General features: G+C 46.5%; 1 protein-coding gene across 6 annotated transcripts in view; it reads left to right on the forward strand.

Moving 5' to 3' along the window:
• The window catches only part of TBXAS1 (thromboxane A synthase 1), a 243,855-nt gene that overhangs the window by 181,085 nt on the left and 39,721 nt on the right, over positions 1-23,049 (forward strand). For all 6 annotated transcript variants that reach the window (XM_063708804.1, XM_055393221.2, XM_063708803.1 and 3 more), the window contains one exon: positions 2,879-3,193. In XM_063708804.1, the coding sequence (XP_063564874.1) occupies positions 2,879-3,193 (315 nt within the window). The remainder of the gene's footprint in view (positions 1-2,878; positions 3,194-23,049) is intronic.

Genomic DNA, 23,049 nt, shown 5'->3' on the forward strand with positions numbered 1-23,049 from the left:
TTATTAAAGATCCAATTACTGGGATTGCCTAGAGCTTTTCCTTTTATAAACTCTAGTGCTATTTGTTTCAAACAATGAGTTGATCTGAGAAAAATCTCCCAACCACAAATCCAGGACAGCCATGTCAAGACAGAGCTATATGGTTACTAAGAAAACTTGCTTTAAAACCATCTAAAGTCTGTATACATTCCATCAAGCAGATGTGTGTTTGCGCAGTGAAAATGCGGCACAGATGTTAAAAGGTAAATATTTTTCTAAGCTCTAGCCGATGGGTGGATTAGACACCTACATCTATCAGGGTGCGTATTTTCCTTGGATAGGACCATAAACCAGCACCATTTCAGTCCTCAATGGGCAGTGTTCAGATAGCCTCCCTGATGCCATGTGAATAAAAGAAACCCATCTATACTAATGTTCTTCTCCAGTGCACGGGCCCTGGAGAGTGGCCTTTCCTCTGGCCTCTGTAGCTGGAGGTTAAGACAGATTTCTGCAAGATTCTGACAGCCCTTTAGCAGTCTGTCTGGGCTGGGATAAGAGGAAAGGATGCTGGCTGCAGTTTTGCCCATGGAAAAATACCCGGTGTAGAGGTGGCTGTGCCCTCCCTCCCGTCATTACTCCTACACCACCTCAGCAAAGCCATAGCCAAGCCTCGGGGACCACAACAATATCACACCCCAAGGACCTTCAGAGGGACTGACTGAGAGGTCTGGGGGTGCTCTGGGGTCCTGTGCTGGTGTCCCAGAGCTGAGGGAGCAAGGGATGCTCACTTCCCCTGCGTGCCATCTTGCCTGCCCCTGCCCCAGCTCTGCTCCATGGGAGCAGGGCCAGCAGTGGGACCACACCAGTGCCCAGACATTGACCGAGCAGCAGGAAAGAAGCTGGGGAAAGCCAGCCCTTGAGGATGCTGTTTGAAAATCAGAACAAGCAGGGCCAGGGTGGAATGAAGCCACCAACTACCCCTGACCCTCACCATTTTCTCAGCTATTACAACCTAGCAGACTGTTGGGAAGCTGAGGCCTTGCTTCCTTAGACTCAAGGTCTGTGGCACCCATAGTCTTAATCTTGAGCACTGCTAGGATCCCAGTAGGCACCTTCCAAAGTCACAAGGCTGGGGTGCAGTAGAGCTGCAAAGGTGTCAGCATCCAAGACTCCTGCTCTAAAGAGCATTCGCTTGTCATCAAACTCAGCATACCCATCCTCCAAATGCACGCACTGCATTATATTTTTATCTGTTGAGTCATGGACTGCAGATCTAACATGTGCTCAGCACAAAACTAGGCACGGTGTCAGGGGTTGAGGGTGGGGTCCTGCCCTGGAGTTGCTTATAATCTCATGGAGGAGGAAAAGCAACCACACATGAAATGACAACAATCTTAAAAGATGGAATCATCAGGAGTCCGAGGTGGGCGGATCACCTGAAGTCAGGAGTTCGAGACCAGCCTGACCAACATGGTGAAACCCCGCCTCTACTAAAATACAAAAATTAGCCGGGTGTGGTGGCACACGCCTATAGTCCCAGCTACTCAGGAGGCTGAGGCAGGAAGATCACTTGAACCTGGGAGGCGGAGGTTGCAGTGAGCCAAGATCACACCATTGTACTCCAGCCTGGGTGACAGAGCAAAAAAAAAAAAAAAGAGATGAAATCAGACGCTCATGTGTGTGGCATAGATTATTAATGCAATCAAAATTCAGAAGCCAGTGAACTGAGAAAATGCTGCAGCTACAGAGTACTTTGCATGAAATTCTAATATTTTTCTGTTGGTGATTCTGATACTCTCCTTTTGCCATTTTAGCCCCATAAACTTCAGAAAATGGAAATGTGTTGGTTCTCCTTCATGACATTAAAGAGCATTTCAAAGAAGGGACGTTCTAGGAATAAGCTTTGTTAACACAGAGGCGATATAGAAACACTCCTATTGTTACAATTAGTAATAGTGAAAATATAAAGAATATGCAAATGACTGATAAAGAAGGTGGGGGAAATGGAAAAAAAGCTCTAACTACTTAAATGGGGGCAGGGGATTACTGAGAAATAGAGGGAACCGGTGTGAAGATCTGATATGAAGGCTAGGGGATGAAGAAGGCAAAGCCTGGAGACTTTGAAGACAGGCGCCGCCAAACTAGTCCCCTCCCCTTGCCCTCACTTCTGTTAACTTCCTACTGTGTGAGAAAAACTGGTGGCTGCCCATCTAAGCCCTAAGCTGCACAGAAGTGAGCAGTACAGCACATGCTTGGTTTTAACTTGGAGAAAACTGGTGGCTGCCCATCCAAGCCCTAAGCTGCACAGAAGTGAGCAGTACAGCACATGCTTGGTTTTAAATCTATATGATGTTTCCATTGTTTTATTGTTGGAAAACCAACCACCAACCAACAGTACAAAAATGTATAAAGTAAAAAATAAAAGCCCCCCTCCTGGTTTTCCCACCTCCTCCAGCTCATTATGAACTGTCGGATGGGGACGTTGCTAAAATCGTCTATGTGTAGACAGATACAGGTGATGATAGATTTAGTACATTTGCTGTTTTTGCAGAAACGAGAGCCACAGTGCATGCTGTTCCATGACCGGCTTTGTTTTTACTTAACAAAGTGGCTCAATGACTTTCACATCAGCCCAGATAGAATGGCCTCTGCCTTGCTCAGGGCAGCAGCCCAGACTGCTCTTCACTTCCCCAGAACCTGCCTGACCAGTGCTATACTAAGGGACATTCAGGTGGCTTCCAGGTTCTCACCGTCCCAGATAACCCAGCAATGAGGAAGCTTGTTGCTACTGAGCTCTTCAAGAGCTATGCCCATGTATCTTCCTCCTTTGTTCTCCAAGAAGCCTCACCCTTCATGACTGTAAGGTCAAAATGTGCATTTTTCTCCTTTTGTTCCTTAGAGGCGGAGAGACTTCCTCCAAATGGTCCTGGATGCCCGACATTCTGCAAGTCCCATGGGCGTGCAAGACTTTGACATCGTCAGAGACGTTTTCTCCTCTACTGGGTGCAAGATGAACCCTTCCCAGCAACACCAGCCCAGCCCCATGGCCAGGCCTTTGACTGTGGATGAGATTGTGGGCCAGGCCTTCATCTTCCTCATCGCTGGCTACGAAATCGTCACCAACACACTTTCTTTTGCCACCTACCTACTGGCCACCAACCCTGACTGCCAAGAGAAGCTTCTGAGAGAGGTGGACGTTTTTAAGGAGAAACACGTGAGTACAAGTTGGGTCCAGTTACCCATGGGATATCCATAGGACAATTGATTTTGTGTTTGTGGGAGTGAAACTTATTTTTAATGACTTGCTAATATCACATTCTAAGCTTATAAGATGAAATAGGGTCATTGTTCTGCTTCTCCTGCTCTCCGGGTTAGCAAGTGAAATGAAATGTTGAGAACAATCAGCACAACAAAAAGACAAATTGTGTGTGCACCTTCACTGTCTGGGGTAGTCCATGAAGCCGGGCCTGGCTCGAGGAAGCTGTGGAAGCCCAGAAAGGTGTCAGGCCCAAAGGGCAGGGATGGGGAAGGAGTCATGGCTTCCCAATATCTGACTTGGAGCTGCCACACGGAGGGAGGCAGGTGTGAGCCAGAAAAGAGAGCCAATCTAGAAGGCAGGGTGGACAAAAGGACAGGCCAAGCTGAAGCTGGACCGAAGACTGGAAGCTGAGGAGGAGGCTCACAAATGGAATACGGGAAGATGGGGCCCGTCAGCGCCCAGGCCAGCTTCAGGGCATTTTCTTCTAGATGAGGCCTCTCTTGATCGCTTATAGCAGATATAACGAGGGTGCTGAGCAAAGCTACTTTATCACCTCATTTTTTCCTCTGGATGCTTGTGTGTGTATAACTTTGACTCATGAGTTGTCAAAGAGATTCATTTTTAAAATCTGTGCTTTAAAAGGAAGACCACCACAATGGAATCCTTTCTATTACATTCTGATATGATTGCTATTACATTCACCATTTTGAAAGGTGGTCTGTTCTGTTACTGGAACCATTAAAAAATGTTTCATACAATGAACTGAAAACCACTTCCCGGGAAATTCTACTTCTTTATTCTACTGGGGAAGTAAAGGCAAAGTCAGTGTCTCTTCTTCACGGCAGTTTTTGAATATTTGAAAACTGCATTCACTGTGTTACTAATGAATTGTCTTAACTTTAGGCTCAACATGAGCTTATGGTCAACTTCAAGTTCTAAGTAGTTATGACAACTGCCAAGCTGGGCCTTTCCAAACCCTGCTTACACAATTGATTTATTGAGCCTAGACGCAAGAGTTTATATTTATCCTTATTACTGTTCAAGTCAGTCAAAATAATTTTGAATCTTGATTCTGCCATCTGTTGTATTAGCAATTCCTCCAGCCTCGTGTCATCTGAGACTTACTAAGCATGTCTCCTGTTTCATCCAAGTCATTGATTAAAATGTTGAAGAGGACAGGACTTCCCTCCAGATTGACATTGATCCATTAATCAATATTCTTTGGGCATGGAATCTCAACAAGACATGAATCCAAATAACCCTGCCACTCATCTTATTCTGTTTTGTATGTAGTGGTTTGTGTATTTGTTCTTAAATTGAGGAAAGGGGAGAGGGAGGGACCAACGGTGACTGGGGTGCATTAGTGCAAAAGAAGTAAAAGGAGCTGGAAGCGAGGCAATCTATTAGGATACATTTAGTTGCAGATAACAGAACCCCAACCCAACTGATTTAAGCAAAACAAAAACAAAAAGTAAAAACAAACAAAAAGACTCATAAATGTGTATTTCTGAGTACACTTAATTGAGCAGCTCAGGAACAGATGTGGCTCCAGGCAAATCTTTGTCTAGGTCTCAAACTGGTGCACAGGTCTGTTTCTCTCTCGCCAGTTCTTGGCTGTGCTCTCTTATATTGGCCCCATCCTCCATCATGCTCTCCTCTCAAAGCCCCAAGAAGCCTGTCAAGAGTGTCTGGGACTCCATACTTCCTTGCTTGTAACCAATGGAGAAGAGAGGGTCTGTGGCCTAAAATTCCCAGACAGAGTCATGAGGGTCACTCTGACGGGAATGCTTAGGTCACTGCCCATTCTTTTTTATTTTTTTGAGATGAAGTTTCACTCTTGTTGCCGAGGCTGGAGTGCAATGGCACAATCCTGGCTCACTGCAACCCCCACCTCCCAGGTTCAAGCAATTCTCCTGCCTCAGCCTCCCGAGTTGCTGACATTACAGACATGCACCACCACAACTGGCTAATTTTGTATTTTTAGTAGATACGGGGTTTCACCACGTTGGTCAGGCTGGTCTCAAACTCCCAACCTCAGGTGATCCACCTGCCTCAGCCTCCCAAAGTGCTGGGATTACAGGCGTAAGCCACCACGCTTGGCCTGCTGCCCATTCTTGAACCAACTCTTAAAGCAAGGGGAATGGGGTCCCTGATAGGCTTACACCAATCAGACTCTAGCCCTCAGTCAATCATGCTCAAGTCACATGACTGAGAACTTGGGAAGGTGACTGCTCAAGGGAAGCTTAGCATGCTGTCCCAGGAAGGCATTAGAGGGAAGCCCAGGGCTCTGGTCTCAGTAAACCAGAAATCACACCAAATTAAGGGCTTCGAAGCATCTAATGAGTGTCCAGCAGTTTAGCAGACACGGCAGAGGCTAGGAGGGGGGCAGAAGCTCTAAGAGATAGTAGTCAGATCCTCATCTTACAGGAATTCAATCACCAATTGAGAAGCAATGTTATGTCTATGAAACAATATCTTCCTTCCAAACACAGGCCTGCAGGGCAGTAGAAGGCAGCAGATAATCAGGTCTAGAATGTGTGGTGTCATTTAGAGAGCCACGGGGCCATAGGAGTCTGTCCCACCAGCTATAACCATAGTCACATCCAGTTATGTCAATCTGCCAGGAGGACACAGCAAGTGCACATGTTAGGCCAGGCGCAGTGGCTCATGCCAGTGGCTCATCCCAGCACTTTGGGAGGCCGAGGTGGGTGGATCACCTGAGGTCAGGAGTTCAAGACCAGCCTGACCAACACAGTAAAACTCCATCTCTACTGAAAATAAAAAATTAGCTGGGTGTGGTGGCACATGCCTGTAATCCCAGCTACTCAGGAGGCTGAGGCAGGAGAATCACTTGAAGCAGGGAGGCGGAGGTTGCAGTGAGCAAAGATTGTGCCATTGCCCTCCAGCCTGGGCAATAAGAAAGAAACTCCGTCTCAAAAAAAAAAAAAAGGACCACATGTTATTATGGGGCTGTACAGATTGTTGCAAAGCACTGAGAACCCTTGGTCAAATAAACAGATTACAGCAGGTCAAATTTTTGAGTTTAGTGTGCATAACACCATATGGGAAGACTGCTTAGAATGCACTTTCCAGGGTCCTGACCTCAGGGCTTCTGATTCCATAAGTCTGGGCTGGGACCCAGGAACCCACATTTTATTTTATTTTATTTTATTTATTTTATTTTATTTTATTTTATTTATTTTATTTTATTTATTTTATTTTATATTTTATTTTATTTTATTTTATTTTATTTTATTTTATTTTATTTTTTGAGATGGAGTCTCGCTCTATCATCCAGGCTGGAATGCAGTAGCACAATCTTGGCTCACAGCAACTCCGCCGCCTGAGGAACCCACGTTTTAAATAAATGTTTCCAGTGATTCTGATGCAGGTGGTCCCTGGTTCCACTTTGAGAAGACAGCCTTAGACTCTCAGGGGCTCAGATCCCTCTTCCAAGAAAAAAAATCAGGGTCCAAAGCCCTCCTAAGCCATGCAAGCCACAAGGTGATTTTCTTCCCCTATGTGATCGCTGGTTGTTGGGGGGAGTCTCTGAAAAATGGGAATATCTACAGCTGTCTTTTTAAAAACATACATTTGGTAGTCACAATAATGTTGCTTTGCATAGCCTTGCACATGGCACCCACTCAATGAATATTGGTAGGTTTTCTTTTTTTCTTTTCTTTCTTTCCTTCTTTTATTTTTTTAATTTTTTTTACTATAATCGGAGCTCTGTTAATATGGGCCATCTGTCAGGACATGGAAATGCAGATTAGATGTTCACACATTAGATATTTTCCTGAAAATATTCCTGAAAATTTGCATGTAAAGTATGACTTGTTATAATTTTCCTGCTGGTTTCCATTCAACAAATATTTCTTGAGTGCCAGTTAATGCCAGACTCCGGGGCTCCAGCCCTACGCACGAGGGTGTTCTGGTCTAGCTCTTCTGTGACATCCCTGTAGAGCATCCCCATGCCTCATTAGATGGCCTTCCCTTGTATTTGTCAATGAGATTGCTTAATTTGAGCTCTAGAGTTTCTTCTCCCTGAGCAATTTCTTTCATAGCAATGCACCATGGGAATCTGATGAGAGGTACATCTCTTCCTCCAAGAAAGAGCAGATATGTGCATGGCATCAGTTCAGACTCTTCTGTGGACAGTGATAAAAAAAAAAAACTTAGCCCAGATTGTCTCAGGGAGTTTACTGACCCCTATAACTGAAAACTCCAGAGGGCAGAGCTGCCTTCAGGTATGGCTTGATTCAGGGGCTCAAGCCCTGTCCAAGTTGTTCTCTCTCCCCATTTCTCAGCTCCGGTTTCTCTGAGCACACTCCCTTCTCAGGCAGATCTCCCCTAGGGGTCTCAAGACAGCTGTGTAACCAGTGTTTTGACAGTCTGAACTCAGTGAGGTACCAACTTGAAACCATTTGGTGTTTCCTGTTTCATTTTTTCCCTTTAAATGTGCTCTGATGAATCTCCTTTCCCTGTCCGTGATGATACCTTGGACAGATCTCAATGATTTCTGGTCATTTTGGGGGGCATTAAAAAGTCCAGGCCAGTCTGGCCCAGATGAAAACTTCAGGCTCAAATCCAATCAGTGCTCTTCTGTTCCCTTAGCTCAGGCTGACCTGTGGCCTGAGGATGCCGCCCTGGGGGAGGAGAGGTCTGTTTTTTCCCCTCCTTCTACCCCTCCCCCACCCCTGCTGGGCCCCTTTCTCCTCCAGGAGTGGGGCCTGTGAACGGATCCCCAAATCCTGCCTACCTGGAGCTGCCCTCAGTGCCTTCCCTGGGGGGCCTCTGACATGGGGTAGATGCAAGACGTATTCGGAGGGCTCCCAGGTCTGAAGTCCTCACTGCATAATTCCCTGCCAGGGAGACAGGCTCCAGCTCCTGCCGCCAGCTCCTGCCCCAAGGCTGCTTGGTGGGGAATCTTGAGCAGGATACCAGCTAGATGGCTCCAGCTTCCATGCCTTCCCCAGTGTCCGCCCGGCCTATGGGAAACACACAACTGGGCCACACCCACAGTGGCCACCTTCTGCCCTCTCCTTCCTCCCTCCACCCTGTCATGTCTCTCCAAGTACTTTTCTTTTGCTCAAATAGGCAGAGAGGGCACATCAGCAATTCTGCTGCATGAGCAGATGGCCAAGGAGAATGGCCCACCTCTATGAGTGGCTCTGCTGAAGGCCCTCTTCCTTGGCTTGCGAGTAGGGAGGACCCTCTTCCCTAGGCCGATGACTCCTTGCTCTAAGTTTTCTTTAAATCCCTCTAATGTCTTTATAGGCTAAGGATGGGGGTAGGAGAGAGTAGGTTCAAGTCCAACGGGAAGAAGCAAGAGTCTCTTTCCTGGAAGTCTCAGCAAAAGCCTCCTGGCATCCCAGTGACCTCGAGAGGGTCATGCACCTGCCCCCTCAACCAATCTCTGGACCACAGAGGAATATGATCCCCTGATTGGCTTAGACTTGGGTCATGTGCCCCATTCCTGGAGTTGGTGTCTAGGTGAGGCCTTACCCAAACCACTGAGCTCTCGAGTGGAGGAGAGGTGGATCCCCAAATCGCTTTTACTAAAAGTGGGGTAAATGGCTTCTGGGTAGCCAGGAAACAGTGTGTTTGCCCACCCCTGTACGTAGAATCCGTGGCCCCCAGATTAGAAGCTCCCACTTCTCAATTTCCTGTTATGTGATCATGTTCACCTTCCCTCTGAACTCTTAAAATCCAGCTTGCCAAATTAGAAGGTATAAGTCCGGCAGTGCCTGGAACAGCCTGCTCTTGCCTATTTCTTGCAAATCATCCCAAGTTTCCTGTGATTTCTGCAGGACCAGTCGGTCCAGCTCAGCAGTTTTGCCTTATTGCGTCCTTCACCATTTGAGAAGTGAAAATGTCAGGCATGAAAGTCAATAATTCAGATTCTGTACTGTTAGCAGTTCTAAACCCCTGGCGCATATAAAGATACTCAAAGGTCTCCCTCACTTTTGGGGATCTGCCTCCGCACATCCTGTCTGGCAACATCTCATCTCTCATCCCATACAGCCTTGACTGCATTTCTCCTTTCAGGGTATAGATTTTGGTTCCAGCTTCTAAAACAGTTACAATTCACTTTTTTGTTTGTTTTTGTTTTGTTTTGTTTGTTTTTGAGACAGAGTCTTGCTCTGTCACCACGGCTGGTGTGCAGTGGTGCAATCTTGGCTCATTGCAACCTCCACTTCCCGGGTTCAAGTGATTCTCCTGCCTCAGCCTCCCGAGTAGCTGGAATTACAGGCGCATGCCACCATGCCTGGCTAATTTTTGTATTTTTAGTAGAGATGGGATTTTTCCATGTTGGTCAGTCTGGTCTTGAACTCCTGGCCTCAAGTGATCCGCCTGCCTCAGCCCCCCAAAGTGCTGGAATTACAGGCGTGAGCCACTGTGCCCGGCTTCAATCCACTTTTTAATTCATGCCCCCAGACTGATTCTTTCTGGGCCACATGTGTTTTCTTCCAAATCGTCTTGTTTGGGAATTTTATCTGGCCTCCCCTCCTCTTGTCCCACCATCAAAATTCAGTGTAAAATCTTCTATCTCAAGTCCCCCAGTCTCTTGGAGAAGTCTCTCTTTTCCCATGTTGCCTTGGTCTATGGAAAAGGAGGTAGTACGTTCAGTAAATTCAATAGTGGATGGGTGGGAAAAGGTTTGTACCATTTGTACCACTCGTAAAGCTGAAAAAACCACACCATCTATTTAATGAGACCTTTGTTATATGGATGCTTCATTGTGTTCTCATGTAATTTTGAAAAGGATGAGAAAGGAAAAAAACCAACTTCTTTTCATATAAATTGTGTCTTCTATAGCTTTAGTGTTCTATGTTGAAATTATTGACTTTTGATCTGGCTAAACCATTTCTCTTTTCTTCTCTTTGGTGTTGGACTGTGCCAGCCAAAATTTATGACCTATTTTCCTTCTGCTTAATTGTTGTTATAAATCTGCTGTGCAGAACCCAGTTGTAAATTTATCACAAACTGGATTGGACTGATATACAGCCTCTCTTTAGGATAATTTGAACACAGTTATGCCTTAGAAGGAAGGCCAAATTCTTAAAACTTCTCTTGAAGAGCTGCTTTGTAACCATTATAAATATCTAATTAAAATACAACTTACTCTTTCTTTTTCTCTTAAGGATAAAAGAACATTCTGTGCTGGTTATTTCAGCTTATTAGCTCATGCTGCTGTGTGAGCAAGGTTGAGGATTTGTTCCTTGAAGCAGTCAGAGGATCTCCAAGAAAAAAAAGCATATTATGTGCTTACAAAAAAAAAAAAAAAAAGCCGTTTTACCCCCAACTAGCTTTTTCATGAATACACATCCTTTGTCACAGGGAAAGGGTTGAGCAGGAAAAAAAGTGAATAGCTTAACACAAATTTATCCTCACTATGGAAAAAAAAAAATGTCTTCCCATGTGGATCTCACCCAGGGAGGAGGGCATGGTTGACTTTGAGATCAAGTAGAAAACTGGAAATGGGTTTTTCCCCATGGGGAAGGTTTCCTCCCCTTTGCCCAGGTCTGCTGGGGTCGGGCTACCCACAGTTGGTGAGGAGTAAGTTCAGGAGTTCCCTATCAATTCAGTCCCCCAGCCACACAGGGGTTAGAGGTGCTGCTGAGTCTCTGCCTTCTGACAGACCCCACAACAGCACAACAGGACAACAGAGCACAAAGCCACAGGGACAAGGGAAGAGGCAAAACAGAGAATGCCTTACAGCCCTAATGTTGAAATCTAAAAGAAAGAACAGCGTCACTGCAGCGTGAGAAAAGTGGCAACGGGCTGCGGCACCGGCCCTTGGTTAGGGCATCACAAAGTTTAACCCGCACGGGAATCACCTGGGAGTCATTAAATCTGCAGATTTTGATTCAGCAGGTCTGGGACGAGCCTGAGGGTCTGCATTTCTTTTTTGTGATTATTATTTTGTATTTATGAGACAGAGTCTCACTGTCCCCGAGGATGGAGTGCAGTGGCACGATCTTGGCTCACTGCAGCCTCCATCTCCCAGGATTAAGTGATTCTCCTGCCTCAGCCTCCCGAGTAGCTGGGATTACAGGCTCATGCCACCATGCCCAGCTAATTTTTGTATTTTTAGTAGAGACAGGGTTTCACCATGTTGGACAGTCTAGTCTCGAACTCCTGACCTCAGGTGATCTGCCCGCCTGGGCCTCCCAAAGTGCTGGGATTACAGGCGTGAGCCACCACGCCCGGCCAAGGGTCTGCATTTCTAACCAGCTCCCAGGTGATGCTGATACAGCCGGTCCACGGCCCACACTATGTACAAGGAGCCAGGTTCTGAACCATACGTACTGTGTCTCTCTCACGTGTGCCGGACATGGCAAGTATGTATTCCTCATGACATTTAACGTGCTCAGGTTCTTCAGTGGTTTACCTTTTGCTAATAAATCTCAATGGTTTCCTGATTATTCCATAATCATGATGGCATTCACTTTATTGAGTGGGAGATGAAGTGATGCAGGAATGAGCCAATCCTAATACATTTTAGAAGTGTATTAATCCTAAATAAAGCCTAAAATCATCTATTTTCTTCAATAATTGTTTCCATGGTGGGAGGTTAGGGGGAGCTTTTGAGGTGATTTAAAGTCATTTTCAAAGCAGATGAAGACAGCAACCTGAGCTTTCTGTCAGGACATGTGTGTAGACTGGAGACCTATCACATCCAACGGGACCCTCAGGCCAATCCTTTTAAGCAGGGAGCTCCACCCAGCCCCTTAGCTTCCCTACTCCCCTATGCCCCTTGGTTGTAGACAGTAGCTTCGGGTGCCAGGTGGGAGGCCATGCCAAACAACTATAGCCAAAGAGAATGTCTCTGATGCCATTTCTTTGGTGGCCTAGAACAGAATCTGAGCTATTTTCACTAGAGGAATAGGAGCTTCAGCAGGGGGCCTTGGAAATGTATCCAAGGTACCCACCTCCTGTCCTTCTTTCTGGAAGCATCTGGCCCTGGGAAGTAGCATCCCAACCACTAATATCAGGGCACTAATATCAGGCAAAGGGAGGAAAAGTTGCATCCTGACCACTAATATCAGAAAGGCCCCTCTTCCCAGCCCGTGAAGAGGGGCCTCTCTGGGTGTGTACCTGGAACCCTATCTTGGAAGTTAAGATTTGTGGTCACTGCTACCAACACACCAACTCCCAGGACACAGGATACTAGGGACTTCTGTGCCCCATCAGTGGACAATTCACAAGTTCCCAAAGCAGGGTGACCAATCGATCTGGATCAGGTGGCAGGGCCTCGGATCTTAACTATCCATTTCATTGTTAGGCACACAAACTTATCTTAGAGATCCGGGCCATCTGCCTGTTCCCGTCCTGGGGATACCTGCGGGAAGGCAGGCTGTGCCTCCCAGAGGTCATCTGGGCTGCAAATGGGTGCCAAGACCTTCCTCTGCCACTACTCAGGACTCCGGACTCCTCCACATCCCCTGGAGATACTCAAAGCCCATGCCCACAGTAACCCGTAGGGAAACTGACCCGCTCTGCCTGGGAGCTGCTCCCAGGAGCCTCAGCAGTGGCAGCCAGAAGCTTGGAGACCTGCTGTGCCTCTCCCTGCCCGCCCTCTCCCTCTCATCCCGCCCCACTCCTCTGTTGTCTTTCCTCTTTCCTCTCTTCATTGTTCACAGCACTATTTAGTCTCCTTCCCCTCTTTCTTCCCTTATTCTTGTTCTGACTCTATTCCCAGGTCCAGAGAGGCCCTGAATCTTCCCTGCTCCTGCTCCACCTCCTGACCCACTGCCCCCTGGGAGCCCCTGGTCATCCCAGAAGCCTGTAAGTGCACACAGCAGCCAAGACCCACATGCCTGCAATGGGGGTGGCACGGTGGCATGGGGGAGGTAGGGTGAAGAGCAGGACAGACTTGCAGGTGTTTTTTCTGGGCTGCCTGGCTTCATCAACTGCAACACTCCAGCACTTTGAATTTTTAGCAATTAATGCCCCAAGTCCCCCTCCCCCTGAGTCCCTGCAGAGCAGAGGGAGGGGCACCTGCAAAGAGAAGTCTCTCCCAAGAATGGGTCACACCAATCAGCATGTATGTGGTGTCTTTCATGTAGCAAATCAGAGTCTTTCATATTCAATAGCTGGGCCTCTAGAGGGACCAAGCTTTGCTAAGCAAATAAGCTTGTGGGGTTGGTTCACATCCATCCAGAAAAGCAAGAATGAAAAATAAACTTGGGAAAGTCAGCTCCACAGGTGAAGCTCAACCTTCTGTGCATCCGCTTGGCATGGAGCTAGATTCGCAACTGAATGGCCATTTATTTAACTATTGCACACATTATGGGCTCTTAAAACATCAAAAGAATGGGTTTTATTCCCAACAATTAGCTCTTGAAATAAAAGAACAAACATCTTTTTTTTTTTAACTTCCCCAGACTCTGTTGACCAAAGTCGCTTTCACACCAGTGGAGTGGAAGCTCCAAAATGGTATCATCTGGTGGGAATTTAAAGACTTCTTGTCCCCAAAAAACCTTTTCATCACTAGGCTTAAAATTTTCCACTGGGAGGCCCTGGCTTTGTTTTGACACATGATCCGTTATTAACACACCACTCATTTTGGGAGGGGAATAGCATCAAGTCCCAGCCAGGATGTAAACCCCACGACTAGGAAGCCCCGTCCGCTGGGTACCTTGGTAGGTCCCAGGGCCGAGCACAGTGCCTGGCACGTGAGAAATAGGTGTTGAGAAACGTTATTTCACTCTTCCTTTTCTAACTGGAGACCAACTCCAAGCACAGATTTGAGGGGGGACGAGCAGGGAGGCACAGTAGATAAAGCCTGTGAGTTACTGCGCCCAGCGAGAAAGGGGTCGGTGGAGTCAAGGAGAGAAGGCACCGCGTGGGGAGATGGAGGCAGGTTGAAGGCAACACTTGGAGTCCCTATAGTCCTACAATTGCAGTGCAATTGCCCAGAAGATATCATGCTAAGAAAAGGAGGGAGCCTCAGCCCTCGGCCTCCGAGGAGACCTCTGGGGACATCTAGGGCAGCTTCCCATCCAGGACAGATATCTGAAAGATCATGAGGCTGGGCTTGAATCCTGCTGACAACAAGAAACTTACTACCTATGTCCCCTACCGCTGCTATGGTCCGCCTCCTCTGTCAGCTCATGGTATCTGAGCACCTACTAAATCAGCAAATTAATAGCTTCTGCCTGAGGGCTGCTTCCACACTCCACTAATAGCCAATCGCTGGGCATCTCAGAGCCGAGAGAGGAAGGAAAATTGGAAAATCAGTCTAGAATAAGGGGCCCTTCCAAAATGTGTGCTTATGGCCCAGACACTCCTTTAACCCTGGGTTTTCCGGAAAGTCTGTTTTGCCCCAGGACTGTGGACAGCATTATGTTTTGTTTGGTGAGCTTTCTTTCTTTCTTTTTTTTTTAGGTTGTATTTTATAACTGAATATGGCATGTGTGAAAATATCAGCTACCAGACTCTGTTAGTCCAGGCATATGAATATTCCAGATCACAAGGGAGGTGTGACTCCCCTGTGAATTGCAATGCGGAAGGTTTATAAAGTTAAGCATTTAGAAATCTGCCTTTAAAATTTAAATATTTAGATTGGGTCGCTAGGACACAAAAGGCAATTCCTGTTTCTCACTCACTTAATTTGATTTTTTTTTTTCTTTTGGTCGCAAAAGAAAAAAAAAAGAAGTTGTTTTTCAAAGCCTCATTCCTTGAATGTTCCCTATAGGAGGAATGTAATTAAACTCCACTGGCCTCCCCCTGCTGGGACCAAACAGGGGCCAGAGCTGTAGGGAGCATAAAACAGATATCCTGCAAAAGAATCCTTATTATAAAGATGAGAAGAGAATCAACTTCCCTCTGGTTATGAACAAGAAGCTTTAGAAAGCCACCCAGGCTCTTTTTGCAATGGGCTTAGTCTCCAAGACATTTTAATTAGTAATTTAAGACTGGAAGGAAGGGGATAAACTCCTCACCTCCCTGGCTATAGGCGAGAACTTCAACTGGATGAGTAACTGGTTCAAGTGGCTGAAAAGGAGGGAGGTCCACAGGGAGGGTGGTTCCTTAAAATGAACCAACTTTTTCATGAAAATGGCATAGCTAGATATCCCGGCCCCCAGTCAGTCACTGTTTTTGCAGTCCCACTTCTTAAGGCAGTTCTCACCCCTCACCAGAGGCAGGCACTGCCTCTCTCTGGGACACTCGGCTGGCACCAGAGCAAAGAAGCTTGTGCTGAGGGATGGTTCCCCTCACACTGGGCCAACCTGGACTTCTCTCTGACCAAAGAGCATATGCCTCCCACCAAGCGAGAAGGTGGAAAGATCCTGGCAGGGAACCCCGAGACCTGGGTGCTAGCATCACCCCCGCCATGAGAGCACACGGGGCCCCTGAGCTGACACCCGCTGGCAACGTGACGTGGATCACTCACATAATCCCTTCCTTAGTTTTTCTGTCTGTAAAATGGGGATAGTAACATTGTGCAGCTCATAAGGTTGTCACCAAGATTAAATGAGTTAAGAATACACGTGCAATGTTTGAACAGCGCCAGCATTACGTACATATAGCTACTCTCATTCGCCTGTGACTCAGTTTCCTTATCTGTAAAAGAAAAAGATTGGACTAGACCTCTTCTCCACTGTTACTGATGATGATGATGATAAATGAATGTTTCTGTGCCAGATCCTAAACTAAACAAAAGTTAACTTGATCCTCACAGTGGCTGTATGAAGTGGGAGTCATCACCATCCCCATTTCATCAGTGGGGAAAGAAAGGCTGGATTAGTCAGGGATCTCCAGAGGAACCGAACTAATAGGACAGAGACAGAAAGACATTCATTTTCAGGAATTGGCTCATGTAATTTATGGAGTTTGGCAAGTGTGAAGTCTGCAGGGCAGGCTGGCAGTTTGGACACCCAGGCAGGAGTCAATGCAACAGTCTAGACACAGAATTCTTTCTTCGCCAGAAAACCTCACTTTTTGCTCTTACAGCCTTCAACCAATCGGATGAGGCAGGCCCATATTATTGAGGATAATCTCCTCAAAGTCAGCTGATTTTAAGTGTTAACCATATCTACAGAAGACCTTCCCAGCAACCCTAGGATTCATGTTTGATTAAATAACTACACACTATAGCCTAGCGAAGTTGACACAAAAGACTAACCATGCTAAATAACTTGAGAACATAAGATAATACTCTAGGACGGGGCCTAGGTCGGATTGGCACTCACGTTTCCCGACTCCTTAGTCTGTATTCTTTTCAACCTTGTCTCTAATATTCCATGATTCCATGGTTCTGATGCCACTCCTCAGCGCTCTGCTGTTCTTGCCTGACCAAGTGGATCAATGGTGCCTCTGGCATTTCTATAAAGGGGATTTCAGGGCTGCCTGCTGGGGAGGGAGGCTTGAAGCTGTGTCTGCACTGCACCTTCACAGCACTGAGAAAATGCCAGTCATCCAGGAGGACAAGGCAGCCCTGTCCTCACCACAGTGCCCGCATCTTCATCGGTCACCTTTGCAGGCATCATCTGTGACCTGTCATCCAGGCTCTGAGCCCTGAGGATAATAAGTTTCCCTCAAAGGTCCTGGGTTTGTTGGAGCTTTTTCTCCCTCTTGCCATGTCCTTTTCATGGTCCATCCTCTGAGTTTGTGAATTATCTTTCTTCGTGGCCCATGTGGCACAAGATGAACAGTGCATGGGCAGCTTCTCCCCCGACACCCCTACCTCCCTGACGCTTAACCCACATAGGGAAGAACATTCCTGAAACAGAGATGTCACCCAGGGTTGCTTTCTGCCACAGCAGGCACCCTGCTTCGTGCCTTTCTCACTTCCATTTGTAAATGATCTTGTCTCCTTCCTTGTAGAAAGCTTTTTAGCCATTCCAGGCTTTCTCTTTGGGTTCCATCCCTCTGGGATTTTCCACGAATTGCATTTCCTTGTAGTTCATTTTCATCATGTTCCTTGTTAGGGAACATTCAACATGCACCCGAGACATTGGCATGCAGCCTGATTGCCCCCGGCCAGCCCTCTGCTCATTGCCAGAGCTACCTCTGCACAGAGGAGTCACTCTCCTCCCACTCCAGGGCCTCTGTCAGGGGCCAGGCTTGATGCTGTCACCAGCCAGCTCTTCACTGCTGCCCAGTGCCATATTCATCTCCATTGAGAAAAGTCCCTGGGAAATGGTTGGGAGCCGGGGGACAGCCCTGCATCCTGAGATCCTAAGATCAGGGAGGTGCTCCCTGCACTCCCAGCTGGAAGGAGACTGGATTGGCCACCCTCACCTAATTCCCAGATTCTCTGACTGAAGCAAGCCAGTCCTTGGTTTGAATGGGGAATCAACTCAGGGTTATAAAATAGACGCCAGCCTTCTTGTAGGTAGAATCTGACTTCAGACAGCAAAAGACTCTCAAACAGCTTAAATTCCTGTACATGCCTTCTCCTATGCATGCCACCAGTCAGACCAAAGGCCACACGCCAATCAAGGCCCAAGATCAGCCAGGGGTGTTTCCATGTCCTCAAGAATTTTTACAAACTGTAGCTGATTGGGTTCCGCCCCTGGAGATTCGATTTAGTGGGTCTGCAGTGAGGCCTGGGCTTCTTAAAAGCCCCAGCGGATTCTAAAATGCAGCCAGGAGGAAGAATGGTTGCCAGAATCCCATGAGGCACAGATGCAAATGTGCATAGTGACATTGGGTTGCATTATCAATGGCAGGACTGACTTTATAAACCTCCACATCCTTACTGGAGCTGCTGTTTGCTTTTTAGAAAAGTCCCTCATCAGATTTTCAGAAAGTCGTGGGTTTTCCGTGATCATGCTGTGGTCAGATCCAGCCCAACCAGAGAGCCAAAAACAAAACAAACATACAAAACAAACAGACAAACAAACAAAACCCAAATCCCTGGCAAGCCCCACGAGATGACTGCTCTGATAACATTCAGCAGACAAGCCTGTTTGAAATCATCTCAGAATCATACCAGACCCAAACCCAAGAGGTCATCTGGTCTATGCATCAACTCTAGGAGGGTGTATTAGTCCGTTTTCACGCTGCTGATAAAGACACACCCGAGACTGGGCAATTTACAAAAGAAAGAGGTTTCACGGACTTACAGTTCCACGTGGCTGGGGAGGCCTGACAATCATGGTGGAAGGCAAAGAGGAGCAAGTCACATCTTATGTGGATGGCGGCAGGCAAAGAGACAGCTTTTGCAGGGAAACTTCCTTTTTTAAAACCATCAGATCTCGTGAGACTTACTCACTATCACGAGAACAGCACGGGAAAGACTCGCCCCCATGATTCAATTACCGCCCACCAGTTTCCTCCCACAACACAAGGGAATTGTGGGAGTTAAAATTCAAGATGAGGTTTAGGTGAGGACACAGCCAAACCATATCAGAGGGTGAGGGGCTATTTCTCCATGTTACAGACAAGGCACCTGAAGCCTAGGGACGTTCCATCACAGGCCCACACCTTGTCTCAGAATTAAGAGGAAATGCTTCTGGCTGCCAGGGGTGGGGTGGGGTAGGATGCAGAGCCTCTCCCTCCACCACCACCTCCATCCCTTTCCCTTTCTCTGAAAATCTCATTTGATGATTCCCCAGCCTGGCTGCAAATTAAAGATTTGTAGACCTGAAAGATGCTAACGATGGTTATCACCACCACCACCACCATCGTTAACAGTAAACATTTATGGAGCGCCATAATTATTCATAATAATTTTTATGTGTTAAATAAATCTGACCTAGCTCTGTAAAGAAATAGGCCCTGTTAACCAAAAATATTGGATAAATTAAAAGTCTCCTAGAAGCATCTGATGAAAGGATCTCAAGTTCCATAACACACGGACCATTCAGTGGTGTTGTTTCTGGGCTTGATTCACTGTGGGTCACTTGAACGATGTCGGGGGTATTGTCCACCTCCCAGTGCTCAGTCTGTGGCTTGTGGCCAGCTGTTCCTCTGTGGGGTCTATGTTGGCTGTGTTAAGGCCTGCTGCAGAAACATCTCATTTTTAACATGTTTTTCTCAAGCAGTGATCCTGTGGGGTCAAGTCTTCAATATCAAATAATATTGATAATAATTATGATAGAAATAATAAGAGGCCAGGCACCGTGGCTCACATCTGTAATCCCAGCACTTTGGGAGGCAGAGTTCAGGTGGATCATTTGGGCCCAGGAGTTTGAGATCAGCCTGGTCAACATGGTGAAACCCAGTCTCTACTAAAAATACAACAATTAGCCGGGCATGGTGGTGCACGCCTGTAATTCTAGCTACTCGGGAGGCTGAGACAGGAGAATTGCTTGAACCCAGAAGGCAGAGGTTGCAGTTCGCTGAGATTGCACCACTGCACTCCAGCCTGGGTGACAGAGTGAGACTCTGTCTCAAAAAAAAGAAAGAAAAAAGAAATAAAGAAGAATAATAAGAATTATCATTCATTGAACACACGCTCTGTTCTTGGTGCTCTTGGTGCTATTCCAGGCAATTCTAACACCAATTAGATATTTTCCCCTATTTTAAAGATTAAAGCGACTGGCGCAGTGGTTCACACCTGCAATCCCAGCACTTTGGGAGGCCAAGGTGGGAGGATCACTTGAGGCAGGGAGTTCAATACCAGCTTGGGCAACATAGTGAAACCCCTGTCTCTACAAAAAAAAAAAAAAGAAAAAAAAAAATCAAAAATTAGCTGAGGCTGGTGGTACGTGCTCGTACTCCCAGCTACTCAGGAGGCTGAGGTGGGAGGATTGCCTGAGGCCAGGAGTTGGAGGCTGCAGAGAGTTATGATGGTGCCACTGCACTCTAGCATGGGCGACAAAACAATAGTCTTGTCTCAAAAAAACTAAAAAAGACTAAAGTGAAATTGAAATTCAGAGAGTAAATGACTTCAAGGTAGAGGCAGAAACAGAGGCTGGATTTGAATTCGATCCCCTGGCTCCAGAGCTCCTGGGAGTTATCTTGGGAATGACTGCAAGGTCTGAGGTAGATTGTTCCAGGAGCAGGTGCTTATATACAGTGGAATGGCACACACTGGCACACCGCTAGGAATTCTATTTTCTTACCACCACCGGAGCCAGGTCTCTGTCACGGTGATGAGAAGTTCCCAAAGTCATTTCTCCTCTCTAGGGTGTCCCCTCTCTGTCTGCTGCCACTAAATCCCTAACGACATTAGAGCGAATAAATGGCATTTTTAACTTCAGCTTTAAGCAACAAAGAAATACTATTAAGTCAAGATGTGTCCATCTTTACCATAAAAAAAAAAACAAAAAATTTGCTTCAATAACCAATAAACAGATCAAACAACAGAAAAATAAATAGCAAAAGACTGCACGGCTCAATGGCTCATGCCTGTAATCCCAGCACTTTGGGAGGCGGAGGTGGGTGGATCACCTGAGGTCAGGAGTTTGAGACCAGCCTGACCAATATGGTGAAACCCGCCTCTACTAAAAATACAAAAATTAGCCAGGCTTGGTGGCGTGAGCCTGTAGTCCCAGCACTCAGGAGGCTGAGATAGGAGAATTGCTTGAACCTGGGAAGCAGAGGTTGCAGTGAGCCAAGATCATGCCACTGCACTCCCCATTCTGGGCAACAGAGCAAGATTCCATCTCAATAATAATAATGATAAATAAATAGCAAAACAAAGAAAAAACCCCCAGCTAAGAAGTATACTGTTGTGTTTTTGGGGGTTTTTTAATGTAATATTTGACAAGTTTACATTTTCCTTGTCTGCCTTGGGTGCCTTAAAATAAAACTCTATCAATATTTCCATGTAACATTGGGTTTTGTTTTTTTTTTTTCCTCACGTAAAATCCACATATCAGGAATTCCTCTATTTATTCCGTCCCCTGGGTTTCTTTCCTTGGGAATAATTTATATGTCAAACCTGTCATTTATCGATTTATTGCTGTACCTAGCAGCATTTTTCTCCCTGCCCTCAAAATTTAGCTTAAAGACCACTTAATAAGGCCTGTGCGGGTCCTCAGACTCCAGAGATTTCTGCTGATATGAGCCATAATTTAGCAAAACAAATCCTGCTCATTGCAGGCACCTAAATGGTATCCTGTTAAATTTCCATACATGCTTTTCTTTTCTAAAGTTATGGCCTACAACTAGAAGAAGGGATGAAACATCACCCCTACCTCCACATCTTATTTCCTGTATCAAATTTTGAAGCCCTTGGAGATGCAAGGCGGGTTTCCCTAATGAGTTGAGAATCAATGCGAATCATCTGAAATGAGAGGTGGCCCATGGGTGTAATCCATCCCTGCTGGTGCCCCGTCTTGGTTACACATTTCCAGAAACCAGCACCTCCCTGTTGTCCGTGTCTGGTCATCAGAGGCCTCTCTCCTCAGGTGGGATAACCAGAGACCAAGAAAGAAACATGTTTCTCTCCCTTGGAATTTCTCTTCCTTAGTCATTTTCAGAAAGTTGGGAGTCGGCAACCTTAAGGAGGAGTTTCCTATCATCTCTCCTCCACTTCCTCCCCTCATTTCCTCCCCGTCCTCTCCTTGGAGTCCTTCATCAATGTCTCTATTTTCTGTTCTAGATAAACAGAGTCCCTCTTACCTGCACGGGCCTCACCTGCCTTCCCCCCTGTCATTTCTGCAGCCAGCCTGTCTCCTGAGCCTGGCCTGGCATTCTCCAAAGACTCCTTAAGGCCACTTGGCTTCCGGTCTGCCTCTAGGCTTCACTGTCTGCACCAGAGTGGAAATTGTCATGTGCCCTCAGCAACATTTTACCCCTCCCTTCCAGAACAGACACGGGCATTTCTTCCACAAGCAGTATTCCACAGATGAAAAAAAAATTATAAAAGCTAAACCAAAAATACTGGTAGTATATTTTTTTCCCTTCAAAAGAATGATAATCATCAGTAAAAACAACAGCAACAACAAAGAACTAAGCAAAGCAGCCTGAAGATAGGCTGAAAGCGCACATCTACGGATGGCTTGTTGTTGTTTTGTTTTTGTTATTGTTATTTTTGAGACACAGTCTTGCTCTGTCACCCAGGCTGGAGCGCAGTGGCACAATCTCGGCTCACTGCAACCCCCGCCTCCCGGGTTCAAGTGATTCTCCTGCCTCAGCCTCCCGAGTAGCTGGGATTACAGTCTTGTACCACCCATGCCCCATGCCCGGCTAATTTTTGTATTTTTAGTACAGACTGGGTTTCACCATGTTGGCCAGGCTGGTCTTGAACTCCTGACCTCAGGTGATCCACCTGCGTCAGCCTCCCAGAGTGCTGGGATTACAGGCATGAGCCACCATGCCCGGCCAGGATGTTCTGAATATTAAACTAGCTGACCGGTGGACATTAGCTGTGCTGTGGAAAAGTGAAGCAGAATGGCTTTTTATCCCTTGTGTGTGATCATCAAGACATGGGACAGCACAGAGATTCAAAATACAATGCATTCCCCTTGCTCGTCTGGTCAAGCTCACCTTCCTATTGCACAGGGTTGATTGGTTGGAGGCCGCCAACCTCTAGCTGAAAGGCGGAGACAGTCTCCCCTGTTATTTCGGTACCAAGCTGTGTTTCTTAGGCATTAAAATGGAGGGAAAGCAACCACTGGCCCCTCACTGGGATTGTTCTTGAGGATTCCAGACAGACCATAAGTAATTCATTGAGTCGCTCACAAAGGACCTGGCCCTGAAGGTTTGTGGCTGCAGCATCCAGGGAAGCCAAAGGTGTCAGTGCCACCAAAATGCAGAGAAAACTCTTATCAGAAAGATGTCATTTTTTTCCCCTAAATGTCATATATACAATTTTTATTGGAGTGTGATGACAGATAGTGAATAACTTAACATAAATTTGCATAATACAATACAGCTGTTAATTTATGATCATATTAAAACAC

This window comes from Gorilla gorilla, chromosome 6 (genome assembly GCF_029281585.2).
Source record: "Gorilla gorilla gorilla isolate KB3781 chromosome 6, NHGRI_mGorGor1-v2.1_pri, whole genome shotgun sequence".
Classification (NCBI taxonomy): Eukaryota; Metazoa; Chordata; class Mammalia; order Primates; family Hominidae; genus Gorilla; species Gorilla gorilla.